Here is an 18,550-nt window from a genome sequence, read left to right as displayed (position 1 = left end):
TCAAATGAATGGATCCAGCCCCAAAGAGAAGGATCCACTCCCAAATGAATGGATCCAGCCTCAAAGAGAAGCATCAAGCCCCATATACAGCAGGGTCTAGCCCCAAAGAGCAGGATCCACTCTCAAATGAATGTATCTAGCCCCAAAGAGAAGGATCCACTCTCAAATGAATGGATCCAGCCCCAAATAGCAGGATCTACCCCCAAAGAGAAGGAACCACTCTGAAATTAATATATCCAGCCCCAGATAGCAGGATCTACCCCCATACAGCAGGATCCAGCCCCAAAGAGGAGGATCTAGCCCCAAACAGCAGGATCCACTCTGCTTCTCCCCCCACTGCCAGAACCAGTGATCACAGAGCCTTTTCAAACCAGCTCTAGAAAAAACCACCAAACCAAAACCCCCCAAAAAACCTCAAAAACAAAGAAAAACCCCCCCAACATTTTTGCCTTCATAATGGAAAATGCCTGTGGAAGGGAGAGGCAGCAAAGGTGTGCCCGGGGGTGGGAGGAGGGAGGGAGGGCTCTGATCCCCAGAGAGATCAGGAGCTCACACCCTTTTTGTCTGTCAAGCTGTGGAACTTTTTCAAATGAGCCTGACTTCACTGGTGCCTCCCAAGGACGCTTCATGCCAAGACATCTTCAATTTAAATAACACCAGAGGTTAATTACTCTCACAGCTCCATCAGCCCTTTGTGTCCCGGATAAATCAGTGGATATTCATCTCCTGTCTCTGCCAGGACCCAGCACTGCAATACCTGCCCTGCTGGAGCCTCACCGTGCTGAAGGGATTATTTTCCAGATTTTCCAGCCCTTGAGTCCCAGCTGAGCCACATTTCTCTGGCTTTGTGCCACGGAGAGGGAGGGAGGGACGTTCCCATCGGTGATGTCAGAGATGGGCTGGGATAAAGAGGAATCAGGTGTTGAGAGGAACAATGTGGGCTCTGCCATTGAAGCTGCTCCTAGTCCTGAGCAGCTCTGCCAAGGACAGGCATTCAGATCTGGGGGTTTGGAGGCACCCCAAACCTTCCTTGTTGTGTTTGCTCAGCAGCAGGGCCCACTCTGGCTGCTCCCTGGGCATCCAGGGCATCATTTCTGCACCAAAACCCACTGGGCACAGAAAAAGGGAACAGAACAACGCAGTTGTGGGCACAAAATCAGCGTGGCACTTTGGCTGGGGTGTGCCAAGGGCAGCTCACAGGGCACAGGGGGTGTTTGGAACAGGTGAGGGAGCAGTGGGGACCCCAGAGAGGGAACTGACCCCATCCTACCCACAGCCAAGGGAAAAGCATGTGGGACTCACCCCCCTCGTTCTGGCAGCATCTGGCTGCCTGCGTGGCTCAGGATAAAGCATCTGAATTTTCCCTGTCATAACTTGTTTTCACAGCCACATTTCCTGGCTGCAGGGTGGCAGAGGCAAGAATTTACAGCAATAGATTCAAAGCAACTCCTGGAAGGAAGGCATGCTCTGCTTTTTATGCATGACAAACCAGATTTAGCTGCCTTAAGAGGTGATGCTGGTTCCACAGTGATTACTCCTCTATGGTTTAAGCATTTAAAAAGCACTTTAAGGTTGTCAGGAGCTGTGTTGTGCACAGACTTAGCAGCTCACCTGGTTAATTCAGCTCAATAGGTGAGGTTTGGCTATAAAGCACCCCCAAAACCGAGCTGCAGCAGGAAAAAATTAGAGTTTAGGCCAGGCTTTGTGCCTTCCAGCCTGGAAACGAGGGACTGCAATCAGAGCAGAAGCCAGGAGCTGAGGAACTTAGCTGGATGTTTTTCTCTCTGATGAAACATTCTTACCAAGTGCTAATTGCTGCTAGCAGGGAGCGATGTTATCCCTATAGGAAACTCATCCCGGGGAGCTTGCGAGGGGAAGGAGGTGTAGAAATTTTAAAAAATGAAAAAAAATGAGCACATGGGGTGTAAAATCTCGGAGCTGTTGAAAAGCAGGGAAGGGAAAACTGTTGCCAAGCACAATACCTGGCTGTGGGGGAGGGAGCAGGGAGGGGTTTCTAAACCCTCAGGGGAATTTTCAAGCCCGAGGCTCTGAGTTTGCACAGAGTCCCTTTAAAAGGCACTTCTGAGCTTGGTACCTTGCCTTTCCATCTCTCTGGAATATGTTTTGGGGTCAGGTCGTGTGTGGCTTGAAGAGGGTGTCTTGGTTTGGAAAGACAGGAGTCTGCTAAGGAAGGCAGGAGCCTCCCCTGAAATGGAGAATGTGAACCCTCCCCACCCCTCTGAATTGCTATAAATTTCAAATTAAGGGGCTCTCAGGCAACAAAAATTAGGGGAGCAGGAATTAACAGTTCTTTAATAGGGAAAAGAAAAAATAAAGGATGAAATAAACAATGCAGAGCACTAGAACAACACTGACAGAGTCAGAACCCAACCTGACACCCTGTGGGTCAGGGTGTTGGCGGCAGTCCCATTGGAATTGTGGCTCAGCCCTCCTGCAGTGTCAGGGCTGGTTCTGCTGGAGCAGGGGGATCTGTAGAGAAGGATGTGTTCTTCCTCTGAAGATCCAGCGGAAGAAGAGGCAGCTGCTGTTCCTCTGGGGAATCCAGTGGAGAAGCCATGCTGGTGTCTGAAAAACCTCTGGATTATATCCAGGCAGGAATGCTTGGCTCCTCCCTGTGGATTATATCTGGGTAGCAATGCTTGGCTCCTCCCTCTGGGCTCACATCTCCCAATGGGATGCTGCAGTTCTTATCAGCCATGCAGTGACATTCAATAGCTGTTATCAGCAATGTCCCCTCCCAAGGGAGGAGTGATTGTGATCACTCAGAGATAAGGCAAACTGCCCACTTGACAAAAGATAATCTGCCATACAGATGGTAATGTAAAACAACTTGCATTGCAATTTTCAGCAGAGGGTCAGAGCAAAACCAGGACTGGTTGAGGCAGTGCCTGCTCCCCCTGGCACTGGGGGAAAACACCCAGAAAACACTTAAAAAATGAACAAACAACCTTAAAATGCTTTTTTTCTATGCACCAAAAAAGTCTTTGGCTATCTAAGTAAGGGAAATGCTGTCTAAAAAGGATGCAGAAATTGGAGCAAAGGTGAAACTCCTTAAACATAGAAGGGTTTTTACCATGTTTGTATTTTGAAAGCATAGAGATAGAAATAGAAAATATTGATAATTGTTTCTTCACCTGGGGAGGGAAAATAATGAGAAACAGGACTTAGGTATTTTTTCTACTTTTGCAATATTCTGAATAAAGAAACTGTAGTGTGTGAGCAATGTGGGAAATACCAAATAGGAACAGGTATTAAACTACAGTTTAAGTTCTAGCCACACTACAAACTGCTTTCCAACTCTGTCACATAATCAGTGCAGGCTCCCTGTGTTATCTCAGTGCAGGAAAAGCCCCTTGCCCAGGGCTTTTATGTGATTTATGTGCATTTCCCACTGCCCCAGAACCACCCTGATGCACCTGGACGTGGCTTGTCCAGTTTGTATTTAAAGTTTGTTTGAAGGTTTGTATTTAAATAGTGCAAAGCCATTTACACAAAGCTTTGTAAAAGCCAGGATTTAGCTGTGTAAAGAGGAGCAGCAGCAGATGCCTGTGGCTGGAGCTGCTGGCACAGAGCTCAGCCCTCCCTCCCAGCTGACATGGCAAACTAACCCTGCTTCCCTTTCTCTTTGCCCCCAGCGCCTGCTGGCAGAACCAGTCAGTCCTGGACACTGCAGAGCATCTCCTGTATCCCCAGAATGAGAATCAGGCAAGTGGAGAAGTTTGTGCTATGGATGTGTGTTCTTTGTGCTCCTGTGATCTAGGAAACTTGTTAATATTGGTTGAAATTTCAAAGAAAATGATAACTTTTGTGAGTCAGAGGTGGTGACAGCCCCAAGCCTTGGCTTAGGCTGAGAGCCCAGAACATGGGGAAGGTGGCACCAAAATCCTGTCAAACTGTCTCCCACATTACAGTGGTGACACAGCTTTGAATCAAAACATTTGGAGATATTGATAAAGGTTCTATATTTTCCATAGAGATTCTGTTACTTTTTGTGAGAAATCAACACTGAGAAAAATATCACAGAATTGTGGAATGGTTTGGGTTGGAAAGGACCTTAAACCCATCCAGTGCCACCTCCCACTGTCCCAGGCTGCTCCAACCCCAGTGTCCAGCCTGGCCTTGGGCACTGCCAGGGATCCAGGGGCAGCCACAGCTGCTCTGGGCACCCTGTGCCAGGGCCTGCCCACCCTCACAGGGCAGAACTTCAAGTGTCTGTGGTATTTGTCAAAAATAGTGACAAGAAATGTTCATTCAGCCAAGCTAGCACAAGTCCTGTCTTCTGGAAGTTGCATTTCAGAACCCAAATGCAAGTGGAAGAGGAGGAGTGGAGCCATTAGCCATTCCAGGGATGGTCTAGCTGAATATTTTCTCAGTAATTCAGCCCAAGAAAGGAAACACTGAGCTCCAGACATGTGGGCAGCTAATGGGAATAAACTGCATAAATGCATTCAAAATTCGGGCTGTAATCATCAAAATTTAGCTCAAAACAAATGAGAGGTTTGGAGAGAGGAGGCAGAGCCTGAGGAATGGGATCAGGAGATGGGAAGTCCTGGTGGAGCTGTCCCTGCCCATGCCAGGGGGGTGGACGTGAGCTTTAAGGTCCCTTCCAGCCCAAACCATTCTGTGGTTCTGTGATAAAAGGCTTGTGGGGAGTGAGAACCGATAGCAAGTGGACAAACCTCTCCTCTGGATCCCTTTTCTTCCCCAATAAAAGCCCAGCAGGAGAGTGAGATGTGTTTGTAACCTCATCTAACACATCAGAGCTGCTGCCTTCAAGCACCAGTGCTCTAAGGACTGAGCCTTAAAAGACACCGAGCACTCTTTGAAGTGTGCATTGCTGCTTTTAACAGCGTGCATTCCTGCTTTTAATGCCACAGAACCGCCCTGAGTGCCCCGAGAGGCTGAGCTGGGCTCCCAGCCCTGTCCTGAGGGCACAGCGGGTCCCTGAGCTGGCTTCCTTTTCCTGAGGGCACAGAGCATCCCTGAGTTCCCAGCCCTTTCCCGAGCAGATCCCTGAGCTCCCAGCCCTTTCCCGAGGGCAGAGCAGATTCCTGAGCTGAGCTCCCTTTCCCGAGGGCACAGAGGATCCCTGAGCTCCCAGCCCTTTCCTGAGAGGATCCCTGAGCTGAGCTCCTTTTCCCAAGGACACAGTGGATCCCTGAGCTGGGTTTCCAGCTCTTTCCCAAGGGCACAGATGATCCTTTAGCTCCCAGTCCTTTCCCAAGAGGATCCCTGAGTTCCCAGCCCTTTCCTGAGAGGATCCCTGAGCTGGTTCCCTTTCCAGAGAACAGAGGATCCCTGAGTTCCCAGTCCCGTCCCAGGGCACAGAGGATCCCTGAGCTGAGATGTCTCTCCCAAGGGCACAGCAGGTCCCTGAGCTGATCTCCCTTTCCTGAGGGTGCAGATGAATCCTGAGCTGGATTCCCAGCCCTTTCCCGAGCAGATCCCTGAGTTCCCAGCCCTTTTCCGAGGGCAGAGGACTCCTGAGCTGGGTTCCTTTTCCTGAGGGCACAGAGGGTCCCTGAGCTGAGTTCCCAGCCCTGTCCCGAGGGCACAGAGGGTCCCTGAGCTGATCTCCTTTTCCCGAGGGTGCAGATGATCTCTGAGTTCAGCCTTCCCGAGCAATCCCTGAGTGACTCCCTTTCCTGAGTCACAAGATCTTGAGCTGGTTTCCAGCCATTTCCAAGAGGACCCTGAGTCACCTTCCCAGCTGGGCTCCCTCTCCTGAGGGCACAGAGGACCCCTGAGCTGATCTCCCTTTCCAAGTGCAGTATCCCTGAACTGGTCCCGCCTTCCAAGCAGATCCTGAGCTCCCAGCCTTCCAAGGGATCTGAGCCCAGCCCATTCAAGCGATCCTGAGCTCCACATCCAAGCGATCCCTGAGCTCCCAGCCTTCCACATCCTGAGCTCCACCATTCCAAGCAGATCCCTGAGCTCCAGCCCTTCCCAGCACACCTGAGCTCCCAGCCCTTTCCCAAGCAGATCCCTGAGCTCCCAGCCCTTTCCCAAGCAGATCCCTGAGCTCCCAGCCCTTTCCCAAGCACATCCCTGAGCTCCCAGCCCTTTCCCAAGCACATCCCTGAGCTCCCAGCCCTTTCCCAAGCAGATCCCAGCGCTGCAGTGCCCGGGGCACGGCTCTGCAGGGCTCTGCCAGCCCAGCCCTGGCTGCTGCCAGGGTGCCAGGCTGTTGCCAAGGAATGTGACAGGCCAGCGAGTGCAGGCTGTCTCCTGATTTGCTTTGAAAGGACATCACATCTCCGTGCCTGACACAAAATCCCTTCTGCCTGGGGAACGAGCCTATCAGGGACAGGCTTAGAGGGCTTTTTGTGCTAGGGAGGAGAAAAAGCAAATATGCTCAGCCCTTCTCCCTGCTCCTGGCAGCCTGGGGTGTGCAGGCTGATCCCTCTGGAAGCAGGGAGTTCCCAGCAGGAATGCAGTCCTGGGGCACAACCAGCACAGCAGCAGCTCCAATGGGCCTTTGTCTCCCAAATTCAGGAATCACAGCGAGATCTGAGGGGAAAACCCACCGGGAATCTGTTCCTCAAAGGATGGCCCCAGGAATGGTGTTTGAGGCTCTGATCTCCTGCTAATGAGTTTGTGAAATGTCAGCCAGGCTTTGCAGGGCAAAGCTAATGAGCAACAAGGCGGTATCAGGCAGAGTTCAGGAGGGTTAAATGAACATGGGTTTCAAATCCTCATGGTCTGAGCAGAGCTGCTGCCTTTGCTGGTGGAGTCAAGCCATGGAAGTGAAATGGAATATCATCCTCGCTCCCAGTGTGATTTGGGATTAGGCAGCAGGATGAGAAATCAGCTTTAAACGTGGCCTGGTGCAGTGCTGACATCTGTGCCTGCTCCTGCTGCATTCCTGGAGCTCCTCCAGCTGCCCTGGGTGAAACACCTGCCTGAGGAGCAGCCAGATCCAGGCTTTGGGAGTCCCTTGTTCCCCCAGTGACCCTGCCAGGCACACTCAGCACAGCTCCCATTTGGGAGTGACAGAGCCATGGTTTGTTGGTGCCACCATCAGGGGCTGTGACCTTCCTCAGGGCTGTCCCTGCAGCTGGTCCCTGCCCAAACTGGGATGTCTCCAGTGATGAGGGGGTGGTCAGGGCGTGCTGTGCTCAGCCACTGGGATGTCCTGGGGCTGGACACTGCCCTCTCCTGCAGCAGTGACTGTGCCTGTGTGGGGCTGTGGGGACAGAGTGGCTGTTCCTGGGTGACAGCACTGACCTGCCACCATCAGAGCAGTGGGGTGACACAGTCTCTGTCCTTCAGTGACAGCCCAGCCTCTCCTGGCAGCAGCAATCCCTCCACTCTGCCTGGAGCCACCCTCCCTGCAGACACCTGAAACACAGGGGAAACCTCCCAGCCCCTCCCTGTCCCCTGAGCAGCAGCAGCAGAGGGGCTGCAGTGCCCTGAAAGAGACTCAGAAGCTGTGAGGGGAAGCAGGGGGGCCCGAGGGCTGTGGGGGTGGGTGGCAGCACAGTGTGGCACTGTGGGTGGCATCCCCAGTGCTTTGGGGCCCATTGGCACAGCCAGGGTTGCAGGCTGGGCTCAGCCCCTGGCACCCATTGGCCTCTCCAGCTCACAAACAGCTGTGCCAGGCTTGGGAAGGACAGGCAGAGCAGCCAGGGAGGGAGAGCATTTCCCACTTAGCACTTTGCTTGTTGCTGCTTTTCTTCATTTCCTTGCAAACATAACTCTGGGTATCACAGGGAGCAGTGTCCCCTGTGGGACACTCACAGCCCCTCTGTGCTGGGATCCATCCAGCCAGAAACAGCCTCTGCACACAAACCTGCCTCTGGAAAATGTTTCTTTGCCACTCACAGAAGTCACAGCTCTCCTCCAACCCTTTCCTTGCTTTCTCCCCAGGCCCAGGAGCTGCTCTGCTGCTTTTTTGACCCCCTGACATCAGAGAGCATTCACCGAATTGAGGCCCAGCACTGCTAGCAGAGAGGGGCAAGGCAGCCTTGGATGCCACTGTGGGCATGGACACACGGACACCAGCAGCTCTAAGAGCACTGTTTGTTTGGAATTAAACACATCTGAGGTGTTAGCATGGCTCAGAGAGATGAGAGGGGTGGAGGAAGGCTCAGTGCCCCCAAACACCCCCTGTGAGCTGTGGCTGTGCTTCCCATGCAGAGACAATCTGCCTGTAAGGCTGGGAGAAGCTCAGGAGGCAAACCCAGGGCCAGGTGCTCACTCTGGGTCTCTCAGGTGCCTCCTGGGGGCTCAGGGACTGCATGGAGAGATGGAGAGACACTGCTGCTGCTGCTGCTGCTCTGAGCCAAAGACAAACCCCATGGAATGGAATGGAAACAGAGGGGAAGCTGCATCCCTGGAGGGTCAGAGCACCAGGCTGAGCTGTTCAATAAGATGAAAGGCTGGACAGCTCAATGCTCACCTGCCTGTGCTCCAGCAGCCCTGTCCTGGGCTGTGCCACCCTGCTCCCTGCCATGGGCACACAGCCCTGCCTCCTCTTCCTCCTCCTGCAGCAGCTGCTGCTCCTGTCAGCCTTTCTAGGAGCCCAGAGATAAGGAAGCTGCTGTTGATACAAACCCACAGCATTCCTGGGGCACTCTGGGCTCCTTTTCCTTTGGGAAAGGCTCTGCTCAGCCCAAGGCTGCTCAGGCACAGACTTGGACTCTGCCCTGCTGGGGCCTCACCTCGGGTCTGGGGCAGGTGTGGGTGCCACAATATCAGAAGGATCTGAAGCTGTTGGAGTGTCCAGAGGAGGGACCTGGGCATGGGGAAGGGTCTGAGGAGCAGCTGAGGGCACTTGGATTGTTCAGCTGGAGGAGGAGACTGAGGGCAGAGCTCAGGGGGGGCTGCAGCTCCTCCCCAGGGGCAGCTCTGATCTCTGGGACAGGGAATGGCTGGGGCAGGGCAGGGTCAGGCTGGATTTTGGGAAAGGTTCTTCCCCCATTGGGTGCTGGCACTGCCCAGGGATGCCCAGGCAATGGGCACAGCCCCGAGGCTGCCAGAGCTCCAGGAGAGCTTGGGCAGTGCTCAGGCACAGGGTGGGAGTGTTGGGGGGTCTGTGGGTCCATGATCCTTGTGGTCCCTTCCAGCTCAGGACATTCTGTCATTCCCTGCATGCCTCTGGTTCCAGCCATGGCAGAGGTGGCAGGGACAGGGACAGGGGACAGGGACAGTCCCTGTGAGTGTCCATGGGTGAGGGCAGAGCAGTGGGGCCAGCCCAGCTCTGGCTGCTGTGGGTGAGCCTGGGCTGAGCCCTCCTCCCTCCCAGCTGGGACAAGGTGACACCTCTGACATCTGTCCCTTTGCAGAGGAGACAGAAGTGCCCAGTAATCCCAGAGCTGTCAGAGGTGTGGCCCTGCAAGCTCTGCCTCCTCAGCAGGGTCCAGTCCTAACACAGCCCTGCCCTTCCCTAATCCTGGAACAGCAACAGGGACTGTCACAGCAACAGGGATTGTCACAGCCAGCAGGGATTGTCACAGCAACAGGGATTGTCACAGCAACAGGGACTGTCACAGCAACAGGGACTGTCACAGCCAGCAGAGCCAGCCAGGTGTGAGGGGGGACACAGTGACCTGGCCTGACCTCACACAGCATTTCAGTGTCACAATCACACAAACCCAGCCTGGTTTGTTTGGAAGAAACCTTAAAGCTCATCCCATCCCACCCCTGCTCTGGGCAGGGACACCTTCCACTATCCCAGGCTGCTCCCAGGCCCTGTCCAACCCTGGAAATTTCTCCCACCCTCTGCTCCCCATCCCTGCTCTGCCTGGATGGGCTCTTTGGGCTCTGTGGTGGGACCAAACATCTCCACAGAGGAGTGGAGAGGGGAGAGGCAGCTGCCCTGTCCCTGGGGAGGACGAGGTCCTTGGAGTGATCCTGCTGGAGGAGCCTGCTCTGCTCCTGCAGCTAAGTAGGCCATTTCCTGCACTCCAGGCACATTTCTGTCATGCTTGTGAGCCCTGCACGGCTTTGAAACAAATGGAAATTAAAAGGATCCACCCCCAGCACTCGGGGAATTTATCTGGAAAAGGAATGGAATAAAGAGAGCAGCTGAGGGAGCAGCCCTGAGGAGGAGCTGCACGTGAGGAGGGGCAGCAGCAGCCCTGACCCTGCCAGCCTGGTGCCACAGGGGTCACAGAGCCCTGTCCCTGTCCCTGGGCCCTCACACCTGTGGGATGGAGCTGGGCATGGTGAGAGGGTGCTCTGGTGAGTGCCAGCAGTGAGCCTGGCGAGGTGCCATCCCACTGGGTGACATCCCACAGGGACACCCCCAGCCCACCTGGGCTTGCCAGCAGCACTCCCAGGAGCTGAGACCCATTAATTCATTAATTAATTCATGGAATCAATTAATAAAATCAGAGAATTATGAATGGTTTGGGTGTGAAGGGATCTTAAAACCCATCCCATCCCCCAGCAGCCATGGCAGGGACACCTTCCATGTGTTGGTGTTCACAGGGGTTTCCAGATTGGGGAAGAGATGAGGATCTGACTCCATGTTTCAGAATGCTTGATTTATTATTTTATGATATATATTATATTAAAACTATACTAAAAGAATAGAAGAAAGGATTTCATCAGAAGGCTGGCTAAGAATAGAATAGGAAAGAATGATAGCAAAGGCTTGTGTCTCAGACAGAGTCCAAGCCAGCTGACTGTGATTGTCCTTTAATTAGAAACAACCACATGAGACCAATCACAGATGCACCTGTTGCATTCCACAGCAGCAGATAATCATTGTTTACATTTTGTTCCTGAGGCCTTTCAGTTTCTCAGGAGGAAAAATCCTAAATAAAGGATTTTTCATAAAAGATGTCTGTGACACTTTCCCACTGTCCCAGGCTGCTCCAACCTGGCCTTGGGCACTGCCAGGGATCCAGGGATCCACCCTGTGCCAGGGCCTCAGCACCCTCTGAAGTAAAGATCAATTCCCTGTGTAACAAACCAGGGCCTGGCACAAAACATTTCCCATCCCCTTCCAGGCATCCCTGCTGAGGCTCCATCCACCGCCTGTGCCTCAGTTTCCCCCCTAGGAAATGAAGGTGGCACCGCTGCCACATCCCCCAGGCACAGCAGCACCATCCCAAAAATGGGGCAGCACCCAGATATCCCTGAGCAAGGAGCTGCTGCAGTGCTTTGGGTTCCTATTTTAAAGCCCAGCTAATTAATCTCAGCGTACCAAACTCGCACACCCTGCTCAGAGCAGGGAAGAAGAATCATCCTCTGGTATTTCCAAAATGCCAGCATGCCAGAAATAACCCTGCCAGCCTTTTCTCCTAGAGAATACCCCACTTGTCTCTGGGGAAGTGACAACCAGGAGCAGCACCAGGAACCCATCCCTCCATCCATGGGAGCTGCAGCTCCTGCACTGTTTTTTCCCTGGAAACTGCCACGAGGCAGCCAGGATTAGCTAATCAGAGCTGAGGAGCAAATTAATGATTGAAAGAACTAGGAGAAAGGCAGATTTGATCCGAGATTGCCAGCTTTGCAGCTGGCTCCTACTTGCAAACAATTCATTTAGATTATGAAAGCAAGAAATTGAGTACAAAACCCCCTAGATTGTTTGCTTCCTGGAGAAAGAAAAGAAAAGAAATGGAATTTAGATTAAAAATTATGCAGAATAGTATTAAATCCCCACCCTCTTGTGCCTCCCCTCTTGCTGGAAAACCAGAGCTAATCAGAATTTTGCATTGTTCTGCTGCCAGTGTCAGAGCTGCCTCAATGGAGGAGAGATAAAATACAGGAGGTGGCATTTGCTGTTAACCCCTTAGGGTCCTGCTGTGGCAGGAATGGGAACACAGAGCCTGGTGCTCAAATCCCATTCTCCCAGCTCCCTTTGGGGTGGCTGTTGGGGACAGCAGCTAATCCTGGCTGCCTTGTGGCAGTTTCCAGGGAAAAACAGTGCAGGAGCTGCAGCTCCCATGGATGGAGGGATGGATTCCTGGTGCTGCTCCTGGTTGTCACTTCCCCAGAGACAAGTGGGGTATTCTCTAGGAGAAAGGGCTGGCAGGGTTATTTCTGGCATGCTGGTATTTTGGAAATACCAGAGGATGATGCTTCTTCCCATGTGGCTGCAGAGGGTCAGCAGCCAGCTCCCCCAGCAGTGCCTGGTGCTGGCCCTGGGTCACAGCCAGCACCCTCAGCCTGGCCAAACTGACTCCTTCACCCCAAAAAAGAGTGGGGTTCTGCTTCAGCCCTGTGCATGATCCTGCTGAGCCCTGGCCATGTCCCAGAGCCACCAGCCTGGGGATGACAGCACAGCCAGCAGGATTTGCTGCCCGCCCAGCAAACTCGAAATTGGGCACTTGGGTTTCACCTCCTGAGGTCCATGGAAGCAGCAGGAGCTGATGGACCTGCTGCAGCTGTCCTTGCATCATCCACACTCACCAAACTTGATAACCCTGAGCCAGGCACCTCCCATGCCCACAAATATCTGCCTTGCTCTGGCTGACAGAGCCAAAAGCACTTGGCTCTATTGGCCAAGAGCCACTGCTGATCCCCAGGGACACCTCAGAGCCCCTGCCAGGGCCTGAAGGGGCTCCAGGAGAGCTGCAGAGGGACTGGGGACAAGGGATGGAGGGACAGGACACAGGGAATGGCTCCCACTGCCAGAGGGCAGGGATGGATGGGATATTGGGAATTGGGAATTGTTCCCTGTGAGGGTGGGCAGGCCCTGGCACAGGGTGCCCACCCTGGATCCCTGGCAGTGCCCAAGGCCAGGCTGGGCAGGGCTGGGAGCAGCCTGGGACAGTGGGAGGTGTCCCTGCCATGCCAGGGGGTTTGGGTGATCTTTAAGGTCCCTTCACACCCAGCCCAGCTCTCCTTCCATGGCTGGGATATCACAGGGGGTGGCTGGTCCTTGCCTGGAACCGGGCTCCAGTCCCAGTTCTGTCCCATGGGGGCAGTGCCCCTTCCCCAATCCCTGATCTCCCCCTTCCCAGGGCACCATTGCAGGCCTGTGGCAGCAGGAGCTGGTGATTAATTGGTCCCTGGCACTCCCCTTGGCAGGGCTGGAGGAGCACAAAGGGCTCTTTGTGTGATCAAGGGGCTGGGATGAGTCACCCACAGGGAATGAACCCAGGGAATGGGGATGCTCAGCCAGAACAGGCCCAGGAGCTCCTGCAGGCTCTCACTGGGGCACACGGGGCACCAGGGCTGGCAGTGCCTTGTCTGGGCCCTCCTGGCCCTGGCATAGCCATGGCCCAGCAGCAACAGCACTGCCTGTCCCCAAAAGTGACCAGTTTGATCCAATAAACCAAGGCAGAAACTCTGCCAGGACATTTCACACAGTGTGGGGTCAACTGGGGCTGCTGGGCCAACAAAAACTGCTGGGGAGCTCAGCTGAGGGGCTGGAGGGTCTGTCTACATCCATCCCTCCATCCATCCATCCATCCATCCATCCATCCATCCATCCATCCATCCATCCCCCATCCATCCATCCATCCATCCATCCATCCCTCATCCATCCATCCATCCATCCATCCATCCATCCATCCATCCATCCATCCCCCATCCATCCATCCATCATCCATCCATCCCTCATCCATCCATCCATCTCATCCATCCACCTCCATCCATCCATCCATCCATCCATCCATCCATCCATCCATCCATCCATCCATCCATCCATCCATCCATCCATCCATCCATCCATCCATCCATCCATCCATCCATCCATCCATCCATCCATCCATCCATCCCTGTGGATGTTTAGGCCTCACCTGGGGCTTTGCTGAGCCCTGTCCTGAGCCTGTCCTTGGCTGCTCTGCCAGGTGTCCCAATGGCTCTGACCCCTGGAGTCTCCTCCTTGCACACCTGTGGGATCTTGGCCATTTCCTGACCATCAGGAGCCTCCTGACATCTTTGTGAGCTTTCAGAGATGATTCTGAAGATGAAAATGTGTCCAGTAAGATCACCAGGATGCTGCAGGTGCTCAGGACCCCCAGGTGGCTCCAATGGGGCTGTTTGTGACTGGTTTGCCCAAGCCAGTGGTGAGGGCCCGGAGCATCTCCTGGTGAGGAAAGGCTGGGAGACCTGTGGCTGCTCAGCCTGGAGAGGAGCCCCAGCTGAGAGGGGCCTCAGCCCTGGGTGTCCCTGGGTGTCCCTGAATGTCCCTGGGTGTCCCTGGGTGTCCCTGGGTGTCCCTGGGTGCAGGGAGGGGCAGGGCAGGGCCCAGCAATGGGCAGGAACTGATCCCAAGAGTTCTATTTGGACATGGAATCATCAGGGATGGAAAAGACCTCCAAGATCAGTGAGGCCAAGCTCTGACCACTCCCATGAACCATCAACACGAGGAGGAACTTCCAGTGACCAAGCACTGCCCAGAGGGGCCCTCGAGGCTCCTTCCCTGGAGAGATTCCAGAGCCACCTGCCCACAGTCCTGACCAGCATGCTCTGGGGACCCTGCTGGAGCAGGGTGGGACCAGGTGAGCTCCAATGGTCTCTTCCAAGCAGAACTGGATGCTGTGATGTACCAGCTGTCCTACCTGGCACTGACACCTGGGAGGCTTCGAGTGACAGAGGGGAGGAGGGAGCAGGGTGGGGTAGGATGTCCCTGCTGCTCTGCCTGGGCTGGCCATGGTCCCTCGGCTGGTCATTGTCCCTCAGCTGGCAGCCCCTGCCTGGAGACTGGAGAGTGCTTTTGGCTCACAGGAGCTCACAGAGCTCACAGGAGCTCATGGGGCTCCAGATCCCACCTCACCCACAGCTGCAGTCCCAGCTCTGAGGGTGACTCTGCCTCTGGGGCTCCTCCTCTCCTGAGCTTGGTGGCTGATTCCCCCTCACAGCAGAGTGCCCAGTGAATGCTCCCCCGGGGCTGTGGAGCAGCAGCTCCCAGGAATGGATCCTGGGACACTGGGCAGTGCCGGGGAGCACTAACCCTAACCCTAACCCTGATCCTGCAGGGAGGTCCCTGTGACACAAATGGGATTGGTGCTGGTCCCCAGGGCTGTCCTCCCCAGGATCCAGCCTCCTCGGGAAGCCTGGATGGTGTTCAGCTCCTGACAGAGCATCCTGGGCTGCTCCAGCCCTGCTGCCAGCCCTGCAGAGCTGCTCCTTCCCCCACAGGGGCTGTCCAAACACATGGAAGGGATTGGGGTGCTCTGGAGCAAACAACACCCCCGAGAAGCTGCTGAGCACTAAAGCAGCACAGTCCATCCATCCTGAGCTGCTGAGCTCCCACCCAGCCACAGCCAGAGCCCAAATCCGGCCCAGAGCCACGGCCAGCACAGCTGGCAGCCTCCAAACATTGCAGTGCCCCTGGCCTGAAGCCAGGGCAGCTGTGTGGGCAGGCTGGGGCAGGCAGGCCTGGCACACACCCGTTATCCTGGCCAGCCTGGTGGGGTGGCAGATGTAACCCAGGAGCTCACGGGGTCCAGGTGATTTTGGACCTTGGTCCTTGGAAATGGCTCCTGGCAAACCTGGCCCCCGAGTGGCTGCAGAGGTGCCACAAAGTGGAGTTTGAGGCAGAGACTGAGGGAGCTGGAGGGAACTGGGGATGGAGGGAACTGAAATCCCTGTCTGGGACTGTCAGAGCTGGGAGCAGCCTCAGGCAGGAGGGGCCGATGGGATCCTGCCCAGCAGAGGGACCCCAGGGCAGCTGCGGGGTTTGCCCCCTCCAAATGTCCCCAGTCACCACCCCCTGTTTCGTGCCAGGGAACAGCTGCACTGCAGGGCACATCTGGCCTTCCCTCACGAACTGGCCTGGCTTCACTGCGGCCCCAGCCCCGGGGGCACCCAGGTGTCCCAAATTCCTTCGTGCCAGGGCTGGGCTGGGGGAAACTCCTGTAAATAAATCTTGTAAATAAATCCCGGTGTCCTGAAGCAGTGCGAGGGTGAGGTCGTGCCCCAGGCTCACCTGCAGCCTTCCCCCTAAGATTCCCTTCCCTGCGGCGTCTTCAGGGCTGCAAGGTGATTACCATCCCCTCCCGGGGTGATTAACATCCCCCTTCAGCTCTTCCAGCCACGTTCTGGATGCCTTTAAGCCCCCGGGGTGTTACACATGGCTTACAAGTCGGGCTCCATTAGCGCTCGATTCGCTGTTTATTAAAACCTCGATTAATCTTGTATTAATGCTCTTCAAATGCGACTTTTGTGGAGGTGCAGCAGCCTCTGAGAGGAGCTAAGCTTCTCCCCAGCCCTGTGCCGCTGCTGTCAGCGAGGAATTAGCTCGGGATCTCTCAGGGCTCGGAGCTGAGGGGTTGGGAGGCTGCAGAGAGCAATGATGAGGATGCCCGTGAGGATGCTCTGATTAATGGGGTAATCAGCCCAGAGACACCAAATTTGGGGCAACGGGGGAGCAGGTTCCAGAGCAGACAGGAAGGTGTGGGGGCAGCCTGGGGATGGATGCTCTGCTTGCCAGGACCTCACAAACCCAGAGCAGGTGGAAGGGTTTGGAATGGGAAGATGTGAACGCATGTGAAAAGCAGAAATCTCTCCTGCCCTGCAGCCGTGCGGCTCTGGGAGGGCTGTGCAGGAGGGAGGAGCTGGCCCAGCCCTCGGAGCCAGCAGGAATTGCACCTCGTGCTCCTCCGTGGGTTTGGGATGCCGCCTGTGCCAGATCCAGCGGCACGGCCGGGCGAGGCGCTGAGGGATGCAGGAGATTTCCCAGCCCTGCCAAGCCGGGATGCTGCAGTTGCCATGGCAACGAGGGAGGCCTGCGAGCTGGAGCCCACAGCCCAAACCTTTGGGGGTGTTCAGGGCTGGGGGTGCTCTGAGCCCTGGCAGCTCCCCGCACCCAAAACTGCCCTCAGCACCCTGCTCCCAAAGCTGGCACCCCAGCCTTGCCTCAGCCGAAAGAGCCCGCTGGAAACCCTGCCTGTTCCAGGGAGAAACAGGGAAAACACCCTCTGAAAACCCTGCCCGTTCCATGGGGAAAACAGGGAAAACACCTTCTGAAAACCCTGCCTGTTCCATGGGGAAAACCCTGCCTGTTCCATGGGGAAAACAGGGAAAACACCCTCTGAAAACCCTGCCTGTTCCATGGGGAAAACAGGGAAAACACCCTCTGAAAACCCTGCCTGTTCCATGGGGAAACACCCTCTGAAAACCCTGCTTGTTCCATGGAGAAAACGGGGACAACACCCTTGAAAACCCTGCCTGTTCCAAGGGGAAGACAGGGAAAATACCCACTGAAAATGCTGCCTGTTCCATGGGGAAAGCATCCACTGCAAACCCTCCCTGTTCCGTGGGGAAAACAGGGAAAACACTCGTTGCAAACCCTGCCTGTTCCATGGGGAAACACTCATTGCAAACCCTGCCTGTTCCATGGGGAAAACAAACCCCTTTGAGTGGGGAACGTGCCCCAGACCGCTGTGGGGAGGCAGCACTGTCCCGGAGATGCCAGCAGAGATTCCCGCCGCATTTTCCTCTTTTCCCCGGCCTTGAGCCGAGATCCCGCGGGCCGAGGCTGCAGCCAGGGCAGGGAGCCCCGGCAGGGCCCGGCCAGCGGCTCTTCTTCCCCGTGGGATGCTCCAGGGCCCTTCCAGCAGGCAGGGCTGTGCTGGGAGCCGGGCTGGGACAGCCCGCTCTGCTCTGCCCTCCCAAAGGCGGCTGGCTCGGCACACAAGGTCACCTCTCCCTCCCAGCCTGCTGACCTTGCCAGGCGGCACAGGCTGCGTTTTTCCCCACCTCGGGACGGTTTTTGCTGTCTGTCTCCGGCAGCTCATTCCCGCTGGGGCCCTCGGCCGCTGCCAGGGCCTTGACTGACATCTGTCCATCATCCCTGGCAGCTGAAACCGCGGACAGCAGCGGGTCCCCGCGGGAAGGACGGGCAGGGACGAGCCCGAGCTGCGTCCCCTCCGTGGGCAGTCAGCTGTCACCAGCAAGAGCATCGGGCTGCCCCCGTGCCCGCTCCCTTCCTGCCGCATTCCCGCATTCCCGCATTCCTGCCCGGTTCCGCCGGGGCACCGGGTGGCACATGAGTCACACTTCCTCCCCACGCCCGTTCCAGCGCGGTGCCACCGCTATTTTTGGACGTTTTGGAAAGCGGATCAGCCCGCTGAAGGATGCTCGTGGATGCTCCCCACGCGGGGCCGGCGTCCCCCGTGTCCCCGAGCGGCGCTGGGGAAGCCCCGGCAGGCCGGACCCTGCGCTCCGCTCCCCGCTCGGCTGCGTGGGAACTCCCTCCTCGTCCCACGGCCCCTCCTGAGTCAGCAGCGAGCTGCAGCACCATCCTAGTGGCAAAATATTACCTTTTAAAGGGCTTGTTTGCGATTGGGGTGGGACTTCGTGCGATGCCAGCTTGGCGTTGATCGCTGTGCTCCCAACGAGCGAGCGGATCATCCCCGGTTATTTTTATTCCCAACCCCCAATGTTTTAGCTGGGGCTGCAGTGCCTCACAAAGTGTCTGTGAGGAAAACCGGGCACAATCCAGCTCCGGAATCGAGGGGTGGATGAAATCCGAGGCGGGATCAGCAGCTGAGTGTCACAGCCGGGCCTTCCTGGCCTGCCCAGCTCGGAAGGATCTGGTTTAACGGGATGCTGCACCCACACCATTGCACACCTGCCACCCCATCCCCTTCCCTCCGCTCCTCCAGGACCTGCCCGAATCGAG

The 18,550-nt window shown here is 55.8% G+C and overlaps 1 protein-coding gene across 1 annotated transcript in view; it reads left to right on the top strand.

The window, feature by feature from the left end:
- Positions 1 to 8,266, top strand: part of DNAAF8 (dynein axonemal assembly factor 8) — a 103,579-nt gene extending 95,313 nt beyond the window's left edge. Inside the window, 2 exon segments of the mRNA XM_064726304.1 lie at positions 3,657 to 3,726; positions 7,891 to 8,266. Coding sequence (XP_064582374.1) covers positions 3,657 to 3,726; positions 7,891 to 7,968 — 148 coding nt within the window. The 3' untranslated portion in view covers positions 7,969 to 8,266.
- The last annotated feature ends 10,284 nt before the right edge of the window (positions 8,267 to 18,550 follow it).

This window comes from Zonotrichia leucophrys, chromosome 14 (assembly GCF_028769735.1).
Source record: "Zonotrichia leucophrys gambelii isolate GWCS_2022_RI chromosome 14, RI_Zleu_2.0, whole genome shotgun sequence".
In the NCBI taxonomy this organism is placed as follows: Eukaryota; Metazoa; Chordata; class Aves; order Passeriformes; family Passerellidae; genus Zonotrichia; species Zonotrichia leucophrys.
The sequence above is the reverse complement of the archived record's forward strand: the minus strand, read 5'-3'. Positions and strand labels throughout refer to the sequence as shown.